This window comes from Gobius niger, assembly GCF_951799975.1.
Source record: "Gobius niger genome assembly, chromosome: 10".
NCBI classification, from domain to species: domain Eukaryota; kingdom Metazoa; phylum Chordata; class Actinopteri; order Gobiiformes; family Gobiidae; genus Gobius; species Gobius niger.
Genome location: NC_136861.1, coordinates 15,104,413 through 15,117,915, shown reverse-complemented (window position 1 = coordinate 15,117,915; position 13,503 = coordinate 15,104,413). Strand labels below are relative to the sequence as shown.

The 13,503-nt window shown below is 42.7% G+C and overlaps 1 protein-coding gene across 1 annotated transcript in view; it reads left to right on the top strand.

Moving 5' to 3' along the window:
* Positions 1-13,198, top strand: part of kcnj19a (potassium inwardly rectifying channel subfamily J member 19a) — a 40,609-nt gene extending 27,411 nt beyond the window's left edge. The window contains exon 3 of the mRNA XM_079564479.1: positions 12,528-13,198. Within this exon, the coding sequence (XP_079420605.1) occupies positions 12,528-13,195 (668 nt within the window). The 3' untranslated portion in view covers positions 13,196-13,198. The remainder of the gene's footprint in view (positions 1-12,527) is intronic.
* Positions 13,199-13,503: the final 305 nt, after the last annotated feature.

Here is a 13,503-nt window from a genome sequence, read left to right as displayed (position 1 = left end):
GCTCATCTCGATCAGTATAAGAAAGCCAGCATATGCAGGCTGCAGGTGGTCTATAATGATGCTTAGTGTGTTCTTTTGATGGTCAAGTGCCACCGAAATGTTTGTCAATGCCGGATTGAACAGGCCATACTACGAACTCTGATGCACAGCTTTAGACTGAATGTGTCTGAAAATGAAATAATAGTGTCCCTCACAAATGTAAAATAGAGTGTGACACATTATCAGTCTGACTTGTGGAGACACTGGCATGATTGCCCGCTTAATTGTTTGTTAAGTCCTTTTATTTTATTTTTAATGGGCTACGAGTCTGGAATAGAGTTGAATTGAATACAAGAAAACCTAATGTTTTAAAAGTCATGTTTTGCAACACGAAGTCAAAGAAAAGCAGAAAAGGGTCTCAGGTCTCCGAAGTGATGAGACTGGTCACAGCAAAGACACATGTTGTTGTTTTTAGATTTTTTTCACCAGTTACAACACCCATAATGAAAAAAATATGCTTGTATTAAGTGAGATGTTTCTCCTTTTCACTTGTATAATCACTAAAGCAATAAAATAAGCTTGACAGCACTAAGGCTACTATGAAATCATAACTTTCAACATACCAGGCCCAACCTGTGCGACGGAGCCGGTCCTCATGTGAGAGCGAGGCGACTGCAGCGCCTGCATCAGGCAGGCAAAGCTGCTAGACAGCCCTTAGGGATGATGGGAAATTAAGTACGGTCAACACGTGCGCCGACAGCGGACTGACAAATGATTGGGTCTGACTTATCTTTTATAAGTAACATCCCGCAGCCTCTCCTCTTTTCTCATCACAGTGATCTCCTTTGGAATGCTTAATATTTGACAGAGAGCCAAACATATGCCGTTAGCAGAAGTGCATTATCCATTTTAATCCTAAACTGTAAACTGTAAGAGGAGAGTCTCTCCTTGGCGTCTGCTGTGTGGGAGAAGCAGACAACGTTTGAAACAGTTTCATTCACAAACTCTTTCTAACAAACTGGAGATGCTGCGTGATCTGAGTCTCCTCTCTGTTCTCGGGCCCGTGACGTGTCCACCTTGATACCAGGCGCCCCCCGGCCGCCAATACCGAGTCTCGCCTACAATCCACACTGGGCGCACTCCCTCTTAAACACTACTATATTAAAACAGAGGGCGCCACTGAGTCCTAAACCTTCCTGCTCTGTATCAATCTATATGTAAATTCCACCATCAATATCAACCCAGCATTATAGCTCCATCTAGAAATGTAAAAATCATTGACTTGTTATCCTCCTCTATAATTTAGTATGTATAGGAACATAATGTGTATAAGGACAAGGCACGAGAAAGACAGTGGGCCTGATTTATAAAGGAGTCTTTACTACCACACAAACCGGTTTATGGGCGCCCCATGCATAATACAGGCCGGTGGTCATGGGTGTCACATTGATGAATGGGGAAAGCTTTTGGGAGCTGTTGTGAGCCATTTTTCAGATGGTAGCTCAAGGCGGAGGGATTTCTACAGCTGGAAGACACTGAGCACAGTTATGATGACAAACAGTTTTTCTGCTATGATGAGCCGATGTTTTTGGCACTGACCACCAAAACCATAAGCCATAGAGCTGGGGATTAGCTAAGGTCGCTAATAATAAGGTCAGGTTCATTGTCCCCCATACAGCAGTGTTTCTCAGAGTGGAGAACAGGTGCAACTAAGGTTCCACTGCCATTTTATTATTAGTTTCTAAGAACACATCTGAGCTCACAAGATCAGACGATATCAGGCAGACGATATCAGGCAGACGATATCAGGCAGACGATATCAGGCAAACGATATCAGGCAGACGATATCAGGCAGACGATATCAGGCAGACGATATCAGGCAGACGATATCAGGCAAACGATATCAGACAGACGATATCAGGCAGACGATATCAGGCATTCAGGTGGTCAGTTCCATTCATTATTGGGCACAGTAAGAAGGTTCCAGGGGTAGAACCTTCCACGCCTTTCTGAAATTTGCATGTTCTCCCCCTTTCTTTCTTTCTTTCTTTCTTTCTTTCTTTCTTTCTTTCTTTCTTTCTTTCTTTCTTTCTTTCTTTCTTTCTTTCTTTCTTTCTTTCTTTCTTTCTTTCTTTCTTTCTTTCTTTCTTTCTTTCTTTCTTTCTTTCTTATTTCCTTCCTTCCTTCTTTCCTATTTCCTTCCTTCTTTCCTTTCTTTCCTTCCTTCTTTAATTCCTTCCGTCCTTCTTTCTTTCTTCCTTCCTTCCTTCCTTCCTTCCTTCCTTCCTTCCTTCCTTCCTTCCTTCCTTCCTTCCTTCCTTTCTTTCTTTTTTTCTTTGTTGTTTCCTTTCTTTCTTGCTTGTTTCCCTCCCTTCTTTTCTCCCTTCCTTCCTTTCCTCCTTTCTTTCTTGTTTATTTTCTTTCTTTCTTGGTTCTTTCTTTCTTGTTTTCCTTCCTTCCTTTCTTCCTTTCCTTCTTTCCTTTTTTTTTGCTCCTTTCTGTTTTTCTTTCTACCTCCCTTCCTTCCTTATTTTCTTTCTTTCTTTCTTCCTCATTAATTTACGTAGACTCAATCGTGTATGTTAATTGGCCTCCTTTGGCTTAGGACAACTTTCTTGTTTCAGTTGGACCTTGAATGCTTCTTTTTCAGACCTGGTTGAGATCCGGCTTGAAAACTCCTTTGATGGTAATTGATGTGAGATGGTTGAAAAGCACATACAGCCAAAGGGCATCCAACCCATTTTTAATGCGGCTGATCTCCAGCTCCGCGAGAGTACATGCTGCATCTTTTAGTTTCATACACAAAATAGTCTCATATCACCGAATAGAGCGAGAAGATTATTCGCAATAGAATTTGTATAATATGGTAATTAGTTTATCACAAAGGCTGCACTGATCAGAATCTATGAAATGTTTGGTGAACCAATGAGAAGCAACGTCCTTGGAGCAGACTATGTTTGTTGTTGTGGAGGAGCCCGTGGGGAAAGGGATCCGACTCTGGTGCATATTCAGCAAGTGAGTCTTTCCTAAAGCTCAAAGAACCATAAATCTGGGTATCTCTGTAGTTCTGTTGGTGTCTCCCTCTCAGTGCAGTTCTGAAAAGGCTTAGAGCCGAGGGAGGATCAGTGGGGAGGCCTGCACTCTGTTGATAATACCATTAAATCACAAGTTTAGTTTCGCAGAGCCAAGGCAGAAGAGGCAAGGGGAAGTTCAGCTCCTGTTTCTTTAATAAAGGCACATACTGTAGCACCGCCATCGTCTTAAGAGCCGGTCCTTGTATTGGGTTGTCACGGAAAATTATCTGTTTCAAAATGTTGATTTGGCTTCTAACTACAGATTGACTATATAGTACACTAGATTTACAGCTGGAATGGCTATTTTTGAATTCAGTTAATGGCTTTGCCAACCAACCAAATCAAATCAGAAGGAGTGCAGTTTCTTGAGCAATGGAGACATATTGGTTTCCCTCCCGTGGAAAAAGTCGACAAGTTTGATTTCCTTAGTGACCGAGTGGGCAATGCTAGTACAGTCCACATGCTCTAGGTCAGGGGTCCAAATCTTTTTCATCATGGGCCATATTTTTATTTTATTTATTTGTGTATTTGGTCGGGATAGTGCATGTTAACCCCTTGACGCATGAATTTATTTCCAATTATATAAAAAATATATTATCCGTGTTTTTAGGTTTAGGTTTAACATTGACATAGCAGGAAAGAACAAAATGTTATAACAGAATAAAAACCGCAATAGAATAAGAAAAAAAACATCTATACAACAGATTAATAAAACAATGTTAAAGCTCGTGGGATAAAATATATTACATGTTTTAGTTGTATGGCTCTTCTTGGCTACATATGGTCTTGAGTCATGAAGGTGTGCAGAGGAGAAGAACTGTCTCACTCAGAGATTGCATGTGTTTTTGCTTTCAAGCTGATGCTAAATTCTTGCAGGAAGACATAATATGTCGCTTTAGCTTTAGGGGTTAAAGGGACTATATGGAGTTTAAAAATGTTAAAATGAAGTATTTTCCCCCCCTACATGTTTCAACAATGTCCTAGGGTGTAGAATAAGGCCAGACCTGTTCACCACAACTGCCTCTAAAATCCTGCACTCAAAAAGGTGTTAATTCGGGTTCGAAGTGCCGTCATGCACGAGCTTAATATAGACGGTGCAGTTACACGAATGACCTGAGGTGGCAGTAGTGAGTATAAAATGGCTACTTGCATCTAGCTCCTTTAATGAACATACATGGGACGCTACACACCACGCTGGATCGTATCCTTGGGCTTATTTCCAACCGTTGTCCCGCGCTCACACTCTCAAACACACTCTCATTAATCCTGGTCTATTGTACGTGTTTTTGGTGGTAGGGGAAACCGGAGTGCCAGGAGGAAACCTACGCAGACACAGGGAGAATATGCAAACTCCTCCTTTTGAAGAACAGACAGTCACCATTGACGGCAAATTCTAATGAAATTTTTGTCAGAATTTGTCAGAATGTCAACAGTGAAATTGGTTGACATTTATGGCATTTTGGGCGTTTTAACCATACAACCACATCTTTATTAAAGGGACTAGATGAAGTTGGTCATTTTTATACTCACTACTGCCACGTCAGGTCATATGTGTAACTGCACCTTCTATATTAAGCTTGTGCATGACGGCACTCTAGGTGCAGTCAGGGGCCGGAGGGTGTCCGGTTTGGGAGCCTCAGAGTCTCATCTCTGCTGTTTGCGGATGATGTTGTTCTGTTGGCTTCAACGAACCAGGACCTTCAGCACGCTCTGGGGCGGTTTGCAGCCGAGTGTGTAGCGGCCGGGATGAGGATCAGCACCTCCAAATCTGAGGCCATGGTTCTCCACTGAAAAAAGGTGGCTTCCCCTCTACAGGTTGGTGGGGAGTCCTTACCTCAAGTGGAGGAGTTCAAGTATCTAGGGGTCTTGTTCACGAGTGAGGGACGAATGGAGTGTCTGTCGTGGTGAAGAGGGAGCTGAGTCGGGGGGCAAAGCTCTCGATTTACCGATCGATCTACGTTCCCACTCTCACCTATGGTCATGAGATTTGGGTCATGACCGAAAGGACAAGATCGCGAATACAAGCGGCTGAAATTAGTTTCCTTCGCAGGGTGGCTGGGCGCACCCTTCGAGATCGGGTGAGGAGATCAGTTACCCGGGAGGAGCTCGGAGTAGAGTCGCTGCTCCTTCATGTCGAAAGGAGCCAGCTGAGGTGGCTCGGGCATCTGTTCCGGATGCCTCCTGGTCGCCTCCCGCAGGAGGTGTTCCAGGCATGTCCTAGTGGGACAAGGCCTCGTGGAAGACCCAGGACACGGTGGTGGGACTATGTCTCCGAGCTGGCCTGGTGTCGCCTCGGGGTCCCCCCAGAACAGCTGGAGAAGGTGTGTGTGGACCGGGAAGTTTGGGCATCTCTGCTGAGACTGCTGCCCCCGCGACCAACCCCCGGATAAAGCGAAAGAAAATGGATGGATGGATGAATGGATGACGGCACTTCGGACCCGAAGCAAAAACTTTTTGAGTGACAGTGCAGGATTTTAGAGGCAGCTGTGGTGAACAGGTCTGGGCTCATTCTACACCCTAGGACATTGTGGAAACATGTAGGGGGAGGAAAATACATCATTTTAAAATGTTTAAACTCTGTATAGTCCCTTTGCAGAAAAATATTGCAGAAAAAACTACCTCCGTACCTAAGTATCTCTAACGATGTGTGAACGGTCTGAGGGACACATTCAACCCCAGCTCTAGGTGGATTTCTTCCTGGTACTCCAGTTCCCTTGTACAGGTGAAACTCGGATAATTAGAATATCGTTCAAAAGTCAATTTATTTCTGTAATTTCACTTAAACTGTGAAACTAATATACTGTATGATATAGACTCATTACATGCAAAGCGACATATGTCAAGCCTTTATGGTTTACAGTCCATTTTCAAAATATTCTAATTTGTAATCAGTCTATATTAGTTTCACAGTTGAAGTTGAATAACATAATTAAATGCATTTTCCCCCCGATATTCACATTTTTCGAGTTTCACCTGTATGTAGTACTAGAGTCAGATACTGGTTCAATATCGGGAAGGGAATCTTTCACCCAAGCGACATTTTAATGCTCCAGCTTGAAAACTTTCAAAGCTCTCCTCTGTGCTGTCGGGATCTATATACTGTACATTAGAGTCGCACATATAGGAATTATGTCTCACATTCAGATGCTGCAGACTCCGCTGCTCTGCCCTGTGCCTCTATAGAGATTCCATTATTGCTCTGTCAGGTTATATTAGATTCACACTTTAGCAGAAACCTCGATCCTGGTGAGGCATCCGTATATACTAGACAACTGAATTTGGTGTAACCGGTTTGGAAATTCAGTGTTTATTAACTTCCTCATTTGACAGTTTGAAATATTATTAGTTTATTGCAGTAAATTGTGTCAGCAGTGATGGCAGTCACACAGTGGGCTGTAGGTGTGAAGCGACTTGTGAATTGACATAATTCTGAGGTGGCCAAAATTGCTACAGGAAAAACATTTTAACTATCGATAATATGTCAGTGTTTGGGGGAATGCAAGCGTTAAAAATGAGCCCGCAAAATAAAATTTAGCAACGGTTGTGGGTTCAATTATCAGGTTTAACTACAATGTCATACTTATCCTCTTAACCCCCACCTGAACCGAGCACATCTTCACCAGTTTGGCTTTACCCAAATCTAAAAGGTTGAAAAAAACATCAAAATAGTGACGAGAACGAGGATGAAAGAGACAAAAAAGAGACAAAAGGGCGACAAAAATGTGACGGAAAAGCAACGTAAAAACAATGAGAAATGCAATGAAAAAGCAACAAAAAAGTGACAACAAAAGCACATCAAAAGTGTGACAAAAACGCGGCGACAATGTGTCATAAAGTTACAATGTCTTTTGTAGGTCTTAGCTTTCAAATGAGGCTTTAAATCTAAAAGCTTCTCAACTAGAGAAGAAGACGCTTTTGTCGTGTCTCTTTTTCATTGCATTTTTTCATTGTTTTTTTGTTGTGTTTTTGTCACATTTTTTGTTCTCGTCACTATTTTGATGGGTTTTTTTTTAAGCTTTTAGATTTGGGTAAAGCCAAACTGGAGAAATGTGCTTGGTTTAGGTGGGGGTAAGAGGTTAATAATGACACATTGGATAAACAGTGGCACAGGCACCTGTTGCTCTGGCAATAACATGATTTGATGTAATACAATAGATACAATATTGCAATGCATTCACTCCATACTCGGTGGAGGTAAAGCTGACACGTATTTCATTATTATTCCTCATTTATTTATTTCATGTGGCATCATGTGGCAACTCACTGCACCGTTCGCTCTGAAGAACTGTTTACTCTCAAAGATCTCATCATCACAAAGCTCAGGGTTGTGTCAAAATCAGACTTATTTCATATTCCATAATAACTAACCTTTGCCATTTCATTTTTTTCGTCACAACAAAGAAGTGACGAAAAGAAAAAATGTGGCAAAAATGTGTAACTAAAAAGATATTTTTAAAAATTAGACATTAACTGGCCAATAAGCTGTGAACTTTCCGATTTGGGTAAAGCCGAGCTGGGGAAAGTGGCAGGGGTTAAGAGGTTGACTGAGACTTAGAGTTTAAAGCATGAACCCGAGTTACTGCCCTTGAAAACATCGTCTTCAAACCGTGTCCTTTGATGTAAATAGTCTGGTGTCAGTGTGATGGAAGCATTTAGCCTCCACAACGAACCAGTCAAACGGTTCATTGTGGGAAATAACTGTCGGTGCAGGTTAAGCAGACTCCAAAGTGTATTTTTTTTTAACATTGGCGACGCCAGGTAAACAGAGCCGTTGGTTAAAAGGCTTAATAATGCAACAGGAAACGAGCCAGCCGAGCCTAATGCCAAAAATACCCCTCTGAGACTCCACGCTGTCCACAGTCTGCCAAGAAGAGTCGATGCAAACGCCCTTTCATTCGAGATCGCGCAGCGTGCACTCAACATTAAGCAGCTGGTTGGAAATCTTTATGACATGGGAATAATGAGGCAAAGAGTTTTTCCTTACACTGCGCGATGAAAGCTGTTAAATACAGTGAGGTCTCCATAGGCATAGTTTTCTTAAAAAGATCGTGACATTCGTATGGGAAGAATGTTTCATACGGGTATTGTGTTGTATTGTGATGTTTGAAGGAACTCACAAAGATGTCAAGTCTCTCAAGTCTCAAAGTTGATAAATGGAGAAGGCAACATCAGAAACAGCGAAGGAAGACCTGTACCAAACGAATAGCAGTCGATCTTAATAAAAGGATCTGAATCATGCTATTTTATCCATCCCAAAGTAAAGTATAGGCAATTATGTGATATATTGTACCTCTACCACTATGGAGTACTCATTTTTGTGATAATTCAAGTGTTTTCTGGAGGTATTTTTGCAAACCCGAAAGACAAGACGCTTGGATTCAGTTAACTCCGCCCCCTCTCCCCGAGTTGTGCAGCCGATGCAACATTTGCAGTTACTTCACAATTTAGTTATAAGGAGTTGACATCTGCAACACAGCTTCATAAATGGCTAACACACACAAGCTAACCTGTGTTTGATTGACTCACCGCTGCTCTGGCCGCTCCATCATCGCTGGTTATAAGAGTTGAATCCACTTTGGTTCTGGCCAAGGTTCACCAAGCATCCATCAGTGAAGTGACATCCACAGACAAACACTATTTTGGCTGATAGTCGCTGAATCCCGGACTCTTTAGGAGGGTTGAATGAAGTCTGTCCTCTTGTACCCAGAGTAGGTTAGAAAGAGCTCCTTCTTCACAGCTTCCGGTGCAAACATGACATCTGACGCTCAGGGGTGTGTTTGTTTACTCCGCAGGGGCAGCGCGAACACGTCCAGCTCTTCCTTTTTATCTTTCTTTCTTTCTTTCTTTCTTTCTTTCTTTCTTTCTTTCTTTCTTTCTTTCTTTCTTTCTTTCTTTCTTTCTTTCTTTCTTTCTTTCTCACAACCATTAACGGTATGACAGAAATAATGAAAAAGCTGTTTTACAAATTAAAATCTGGCCTTCCCCTCCTAGAATCGCCTCCTTAACGTGGTGGAGGGGTTTGAGCACCCGAATGATCCTGGGGCTCTGTTGTCGGGGACTTCGTGCCCCTGGTTGGGTCTCCTATGGCAAACAGGTCCGAGGTGACGGGTCAGACAAAGAGCGGTTTCAAAGAGCCCCTTATGAGAGATCAACAGGCCCGGTTAGAACCATGAGGCCGTCCTTCTGTGGACCCACCACCTGCAGGAGGAGCCATAGGGGCTGGTGCAATGTGATTTGGGCAGCTCCAACGGCTGCCCCCATGACCTGGAAACGGAAAAGAGGAAGAAAATGGATGGATGGATGGATGGATGGATGGATGGATGGATGGATGGATGGATGGATGGATGGATGGATATAAAGCATTCAATTACAGACGTCGAGCACTTCCGTTCATTTCTGACGTGAGAAGGGAACAAGTCAGTTGTTTACCAGGAGAGGGCGGAGCATTGCTGAAAACTGTGTGAATGATGCCAAAAACCACTCTCGGGGTGTTTATGAAAAGGAAATAGCAAAACAACATTTTGCATGATATAGGACCTTTAATATGCCAGGTCTAAAGTACAAGATTAGCAGGTTTCATACATAACAAGACCTCCTGGAGACGGGATGTTGTGCTGGTTCCTTGAGAAAATCCATTTCCAACAATCCTTCATAATGCAATTTCGATTCCAGTGCATCTAATTGTTCAGTAGATTATGTGGGTGAAGGTTAGGTTCAAAACACTTAACCCACGCCTGTCACCACATTGTAACAACAAACCGTGATAGACTCTGGAATAGCTTCTCCAATATGCACATTTCTAATCATGTTTTAGCTGCATTGATTTAAAGGGAGGCTCCAAGTGTTTTTTTTTTTTTGAGCGATCGAAATACAAAAGCAGTTTAAAGCGACGTCATGAGCTAAACACTGCAGAAGGCTTTCACTTTGCGCCCCGAGCCATTCTATCAGATAAACATTGGCTAAGTGCTTATTGATTGCATGAGCCTGACAGCAAACATCTAAATGTCAAACGAAAAAAAGAGAAATAACAAAAGCTGACAATGTGACTTGAAATATGAACAAATGGCCTCCAGGGGCTTTGTCCAGCTCTTATGAAATCCCGATACTGCCAGCATACAGAGGCTATTTTTATATTTTATCTTGATCACTGTTATTAGATTATAATGAACAAATGTGAAAATTGCTCATAGAAATTCCCCGCGCAGGAGCAGAGGTTGTGACCGGTGTAATATGCCGCACAATGGGGCTAGTTGAGGCTTGTGAACAGAGCACTCTCGCCGTTGATGTATTGATGCGCGTTCGGCGCTGAGTGACTGATAATTATGTCGATAAGATAGAAAGGGCCAGTGATGTCAGGGCACAGGGCAAGCAGGAAACATGCCCTTCCCTAACCTGTAGTCCATGTTAAATGCTGTGGTGGGAATCTGTGTAAAAAGAGTTTACGAAATAAAACTTGTCTTTCAAGGATTCAAATTAACTGGACCAGGATTTAGAAAGACGCCATTTCCTCATTAAAATATGGACATGTGTTTAGTTTTTTTATCATCTCCTTTCATAGAGGTCAAAATTGCCATCACAACAAAGCTGCCTGACGTGAGACAGACTTGAAGCAGAAAGTCTCATTGCTTCAAGGAGAGGTTAAGGTGGTTAAGAATACATGATAACTCAAACAGTTTTCCCCCCCCAAAATAAGCAATATTTTTACACAGTCAATGTTTGTAATTGACCTTTCGTAAAAATCTCGTCCAAAAACGCTCATTGTCTAATCCAGTGGTTCCCAACCTGTGGAGCGGGCCCCCAAGGGGCGCCGGGGATTGCAGGGGGGGCCAGAGCTTTGCCTGGTCAGAGGGTCAAGTCATATGATATTATTTAATTGTCTAAAATCATCAGTCATTTCTTACAGTCATACAGGTGCATTAAACACTCCAATTTCAGTGTATTTGTTTGAAATAAATACATATTAGCAATTATTTTTGATACATTTGTGGGGGCCACAGTTTTGGACTTGGGGGGTGCTGCCCAAATACAGCATATGCAAGGGGGGCTTCAAGGAAAACATTTTGGGAACCACTGGTCTAATCATACCTCAAAGCAACCGATGCTACCATTCCCCATACTCCTACAGAGACTAATGGAGCAGAGCCTGTTTCTGCCCTTTCACAGCTGAAAAACAGCCTGCTAACTTTTAAGCCAAGGTGAGACTCGTTTAACAATTGAAAACTCAACAAAAAAGTAACGAAAATGTGTGACGAAAACGCAACAAAACAGGCACAAAAACACAACAACAAGTGACAAAAAGCAATGAAAATGTGGCAAAATGTGACAAAAAACAGACCAAAAAAAGCAACAACGTGAATAAAAAACTCCATTTAGATGACTTCTGTAGGCCTTAGCTTTCAAATGAGGCATTACACTGGCCTATAGGCTGTGACCTTATGGATTTGGTTAAAGCTGAACTGGAGAAAATGCACTCGGTTAAGGCGGGGGTGAAGAGGTTAAGGTGGTCACAGGTGGCAAGAATGAGGAAGCCATAACTTTCAGATTTAAGAGCGAAGTACATTCTGCTTTACTCAATACTCGACTAACAAAAGAAAGTAACTTACCGTGCAAGAGCATGACAGTACTGGTTGCATTTAAGGTTGCTATTTTTATATTTATTTATATTATATGATATTTTCAGATTTCCTACAGCACTCTGGTGCTTTAGCCTCTCGTGATGTCTCTTTCCTTGCATATTCTAAATATATTCCTCGACTGCACATTGCAACACATTTAGCCTCAATCTGACGGATGCCGCACACGCACTTTGTTTTGACATATGTTAAACTCCACTTCTTGACGGTGCTAGCAAACATGTCCTCAATCTGTGAATACAATCCCGCTGTTGTTCTATGTCAAATTGTTGTCGTTTTTATCATGTTACTTTTTATTTATTTTTATTTAATCTTCTTAATGCTAGCCCTTATAGCCTTATAGTTTTAAAGCAGTAGCTTATTTCTATCTAAAATTTGTGTTATATGTTTCATGTTGCACGATTGTACCGAGCAAAATTCCCAGTATGTGAACCTGTTCTCAAACAATGGCAATAAATACTATTCTGATTCTTCTGATTAAGGGGGCGGGGCTTTTGGGAAAGGTCAATTTGTTTGTTTGATTTAAATTCATCCTGTCTCCTGCCCCTTTTTCACAGTTTGAAACAGGGGGAATGTGACAAATATGCCTGTGTTACCACCAACTGAAGCACTCACTGTTTGAATTTCTTAAAGAAGAAAAAATAAATAAATTACTGGAGTAACCTGGTGATTTAGTATATATTCAGTCAGCAGGCTTCTTTAATTGGGCGCACCATTTGCTGAATATGCAGTAACGGTCCTATTCTCCCCGTTAAATCTGGATAACTATTATTGGCCATGCAGCATATAAACATGTTATTATACAGTATATTTAAACGTATGTCCTTTTTTCTACCCTCAGGTATGACATGCCAGGCTCGGACTTCGTACACAGAAGACGAAGTTCTCTGGGGCCATCGCTTCCTCCCGGTGATGTCTCTGGAGGAGGGCTTCTTCCGGGTCGACTACTCCCAGTTCCACAGCACCTTCGAAGTGCCCACTCCGCCCCACAGCGTGAAGGAGTTTGAGGAGAAGAACTCGCTCCCTTCCCCCGTCTCCACCCCCACGCTGGCCCTAACCAGCGACAGCCACGGAGCCAGGCGAGATCGAGTGTTTTCCGTGGACTGCATCAACGCTGTCGAGGACAAAAGCCGGCACGGAGGAGGCAGCGCTCGACTCCCGAGTAAATTACAACGGATTAGCTCGTCTGGGAAGGAGGACTTGCAGAGGAAAGTTCTACTACTGAGCTCACAACATTCGGAGAAGGCGTGCAGCACGGGGGACTTGCCGTTGAAATTGCAGCGTCTCAGCTCGTCTAATGTAAATGACACGGAGAACAGGCTGCAGCTAAAGTCGCTCAAAGTGGGATTTGAACCCATGACCCAGTCCACAGGAGACCTCTACCAGCAGAGCCTTCAACCCACGCTGTGTCCGTCCCCGGTGCCGATCCACAGCCCGCTGCTGTCGGGGGGGAGGCCGGAGGACAAACTGCCCGCTAAGCTGCGCAAGATGGCTGGTGGCGACAGCTAAAGAGTGAAAGAAAACTGGTGACAATGAACAGTTCTGCACTCATGCCTGGTTAGGAAGATGATTCACTTTAACCATTTGAAAGGACACAACTGGATCTGCTGTGATTTATCTCTTGCTTGGTTTCTCACACAAATGGGCTGCGCACAGACTTCATGCTTTAAAATGAGTTCAGAGACGTGCATGTAAATCCATTCTTTACTGTATGCACCACTGCAACCGAGACAAACCCAGTTCCAAAAAGCTGGGACACTGAAGGCAACTGGAGTTTTAAAGAGGGGGTATTATGCTTTTTTCAATCACATAGCACC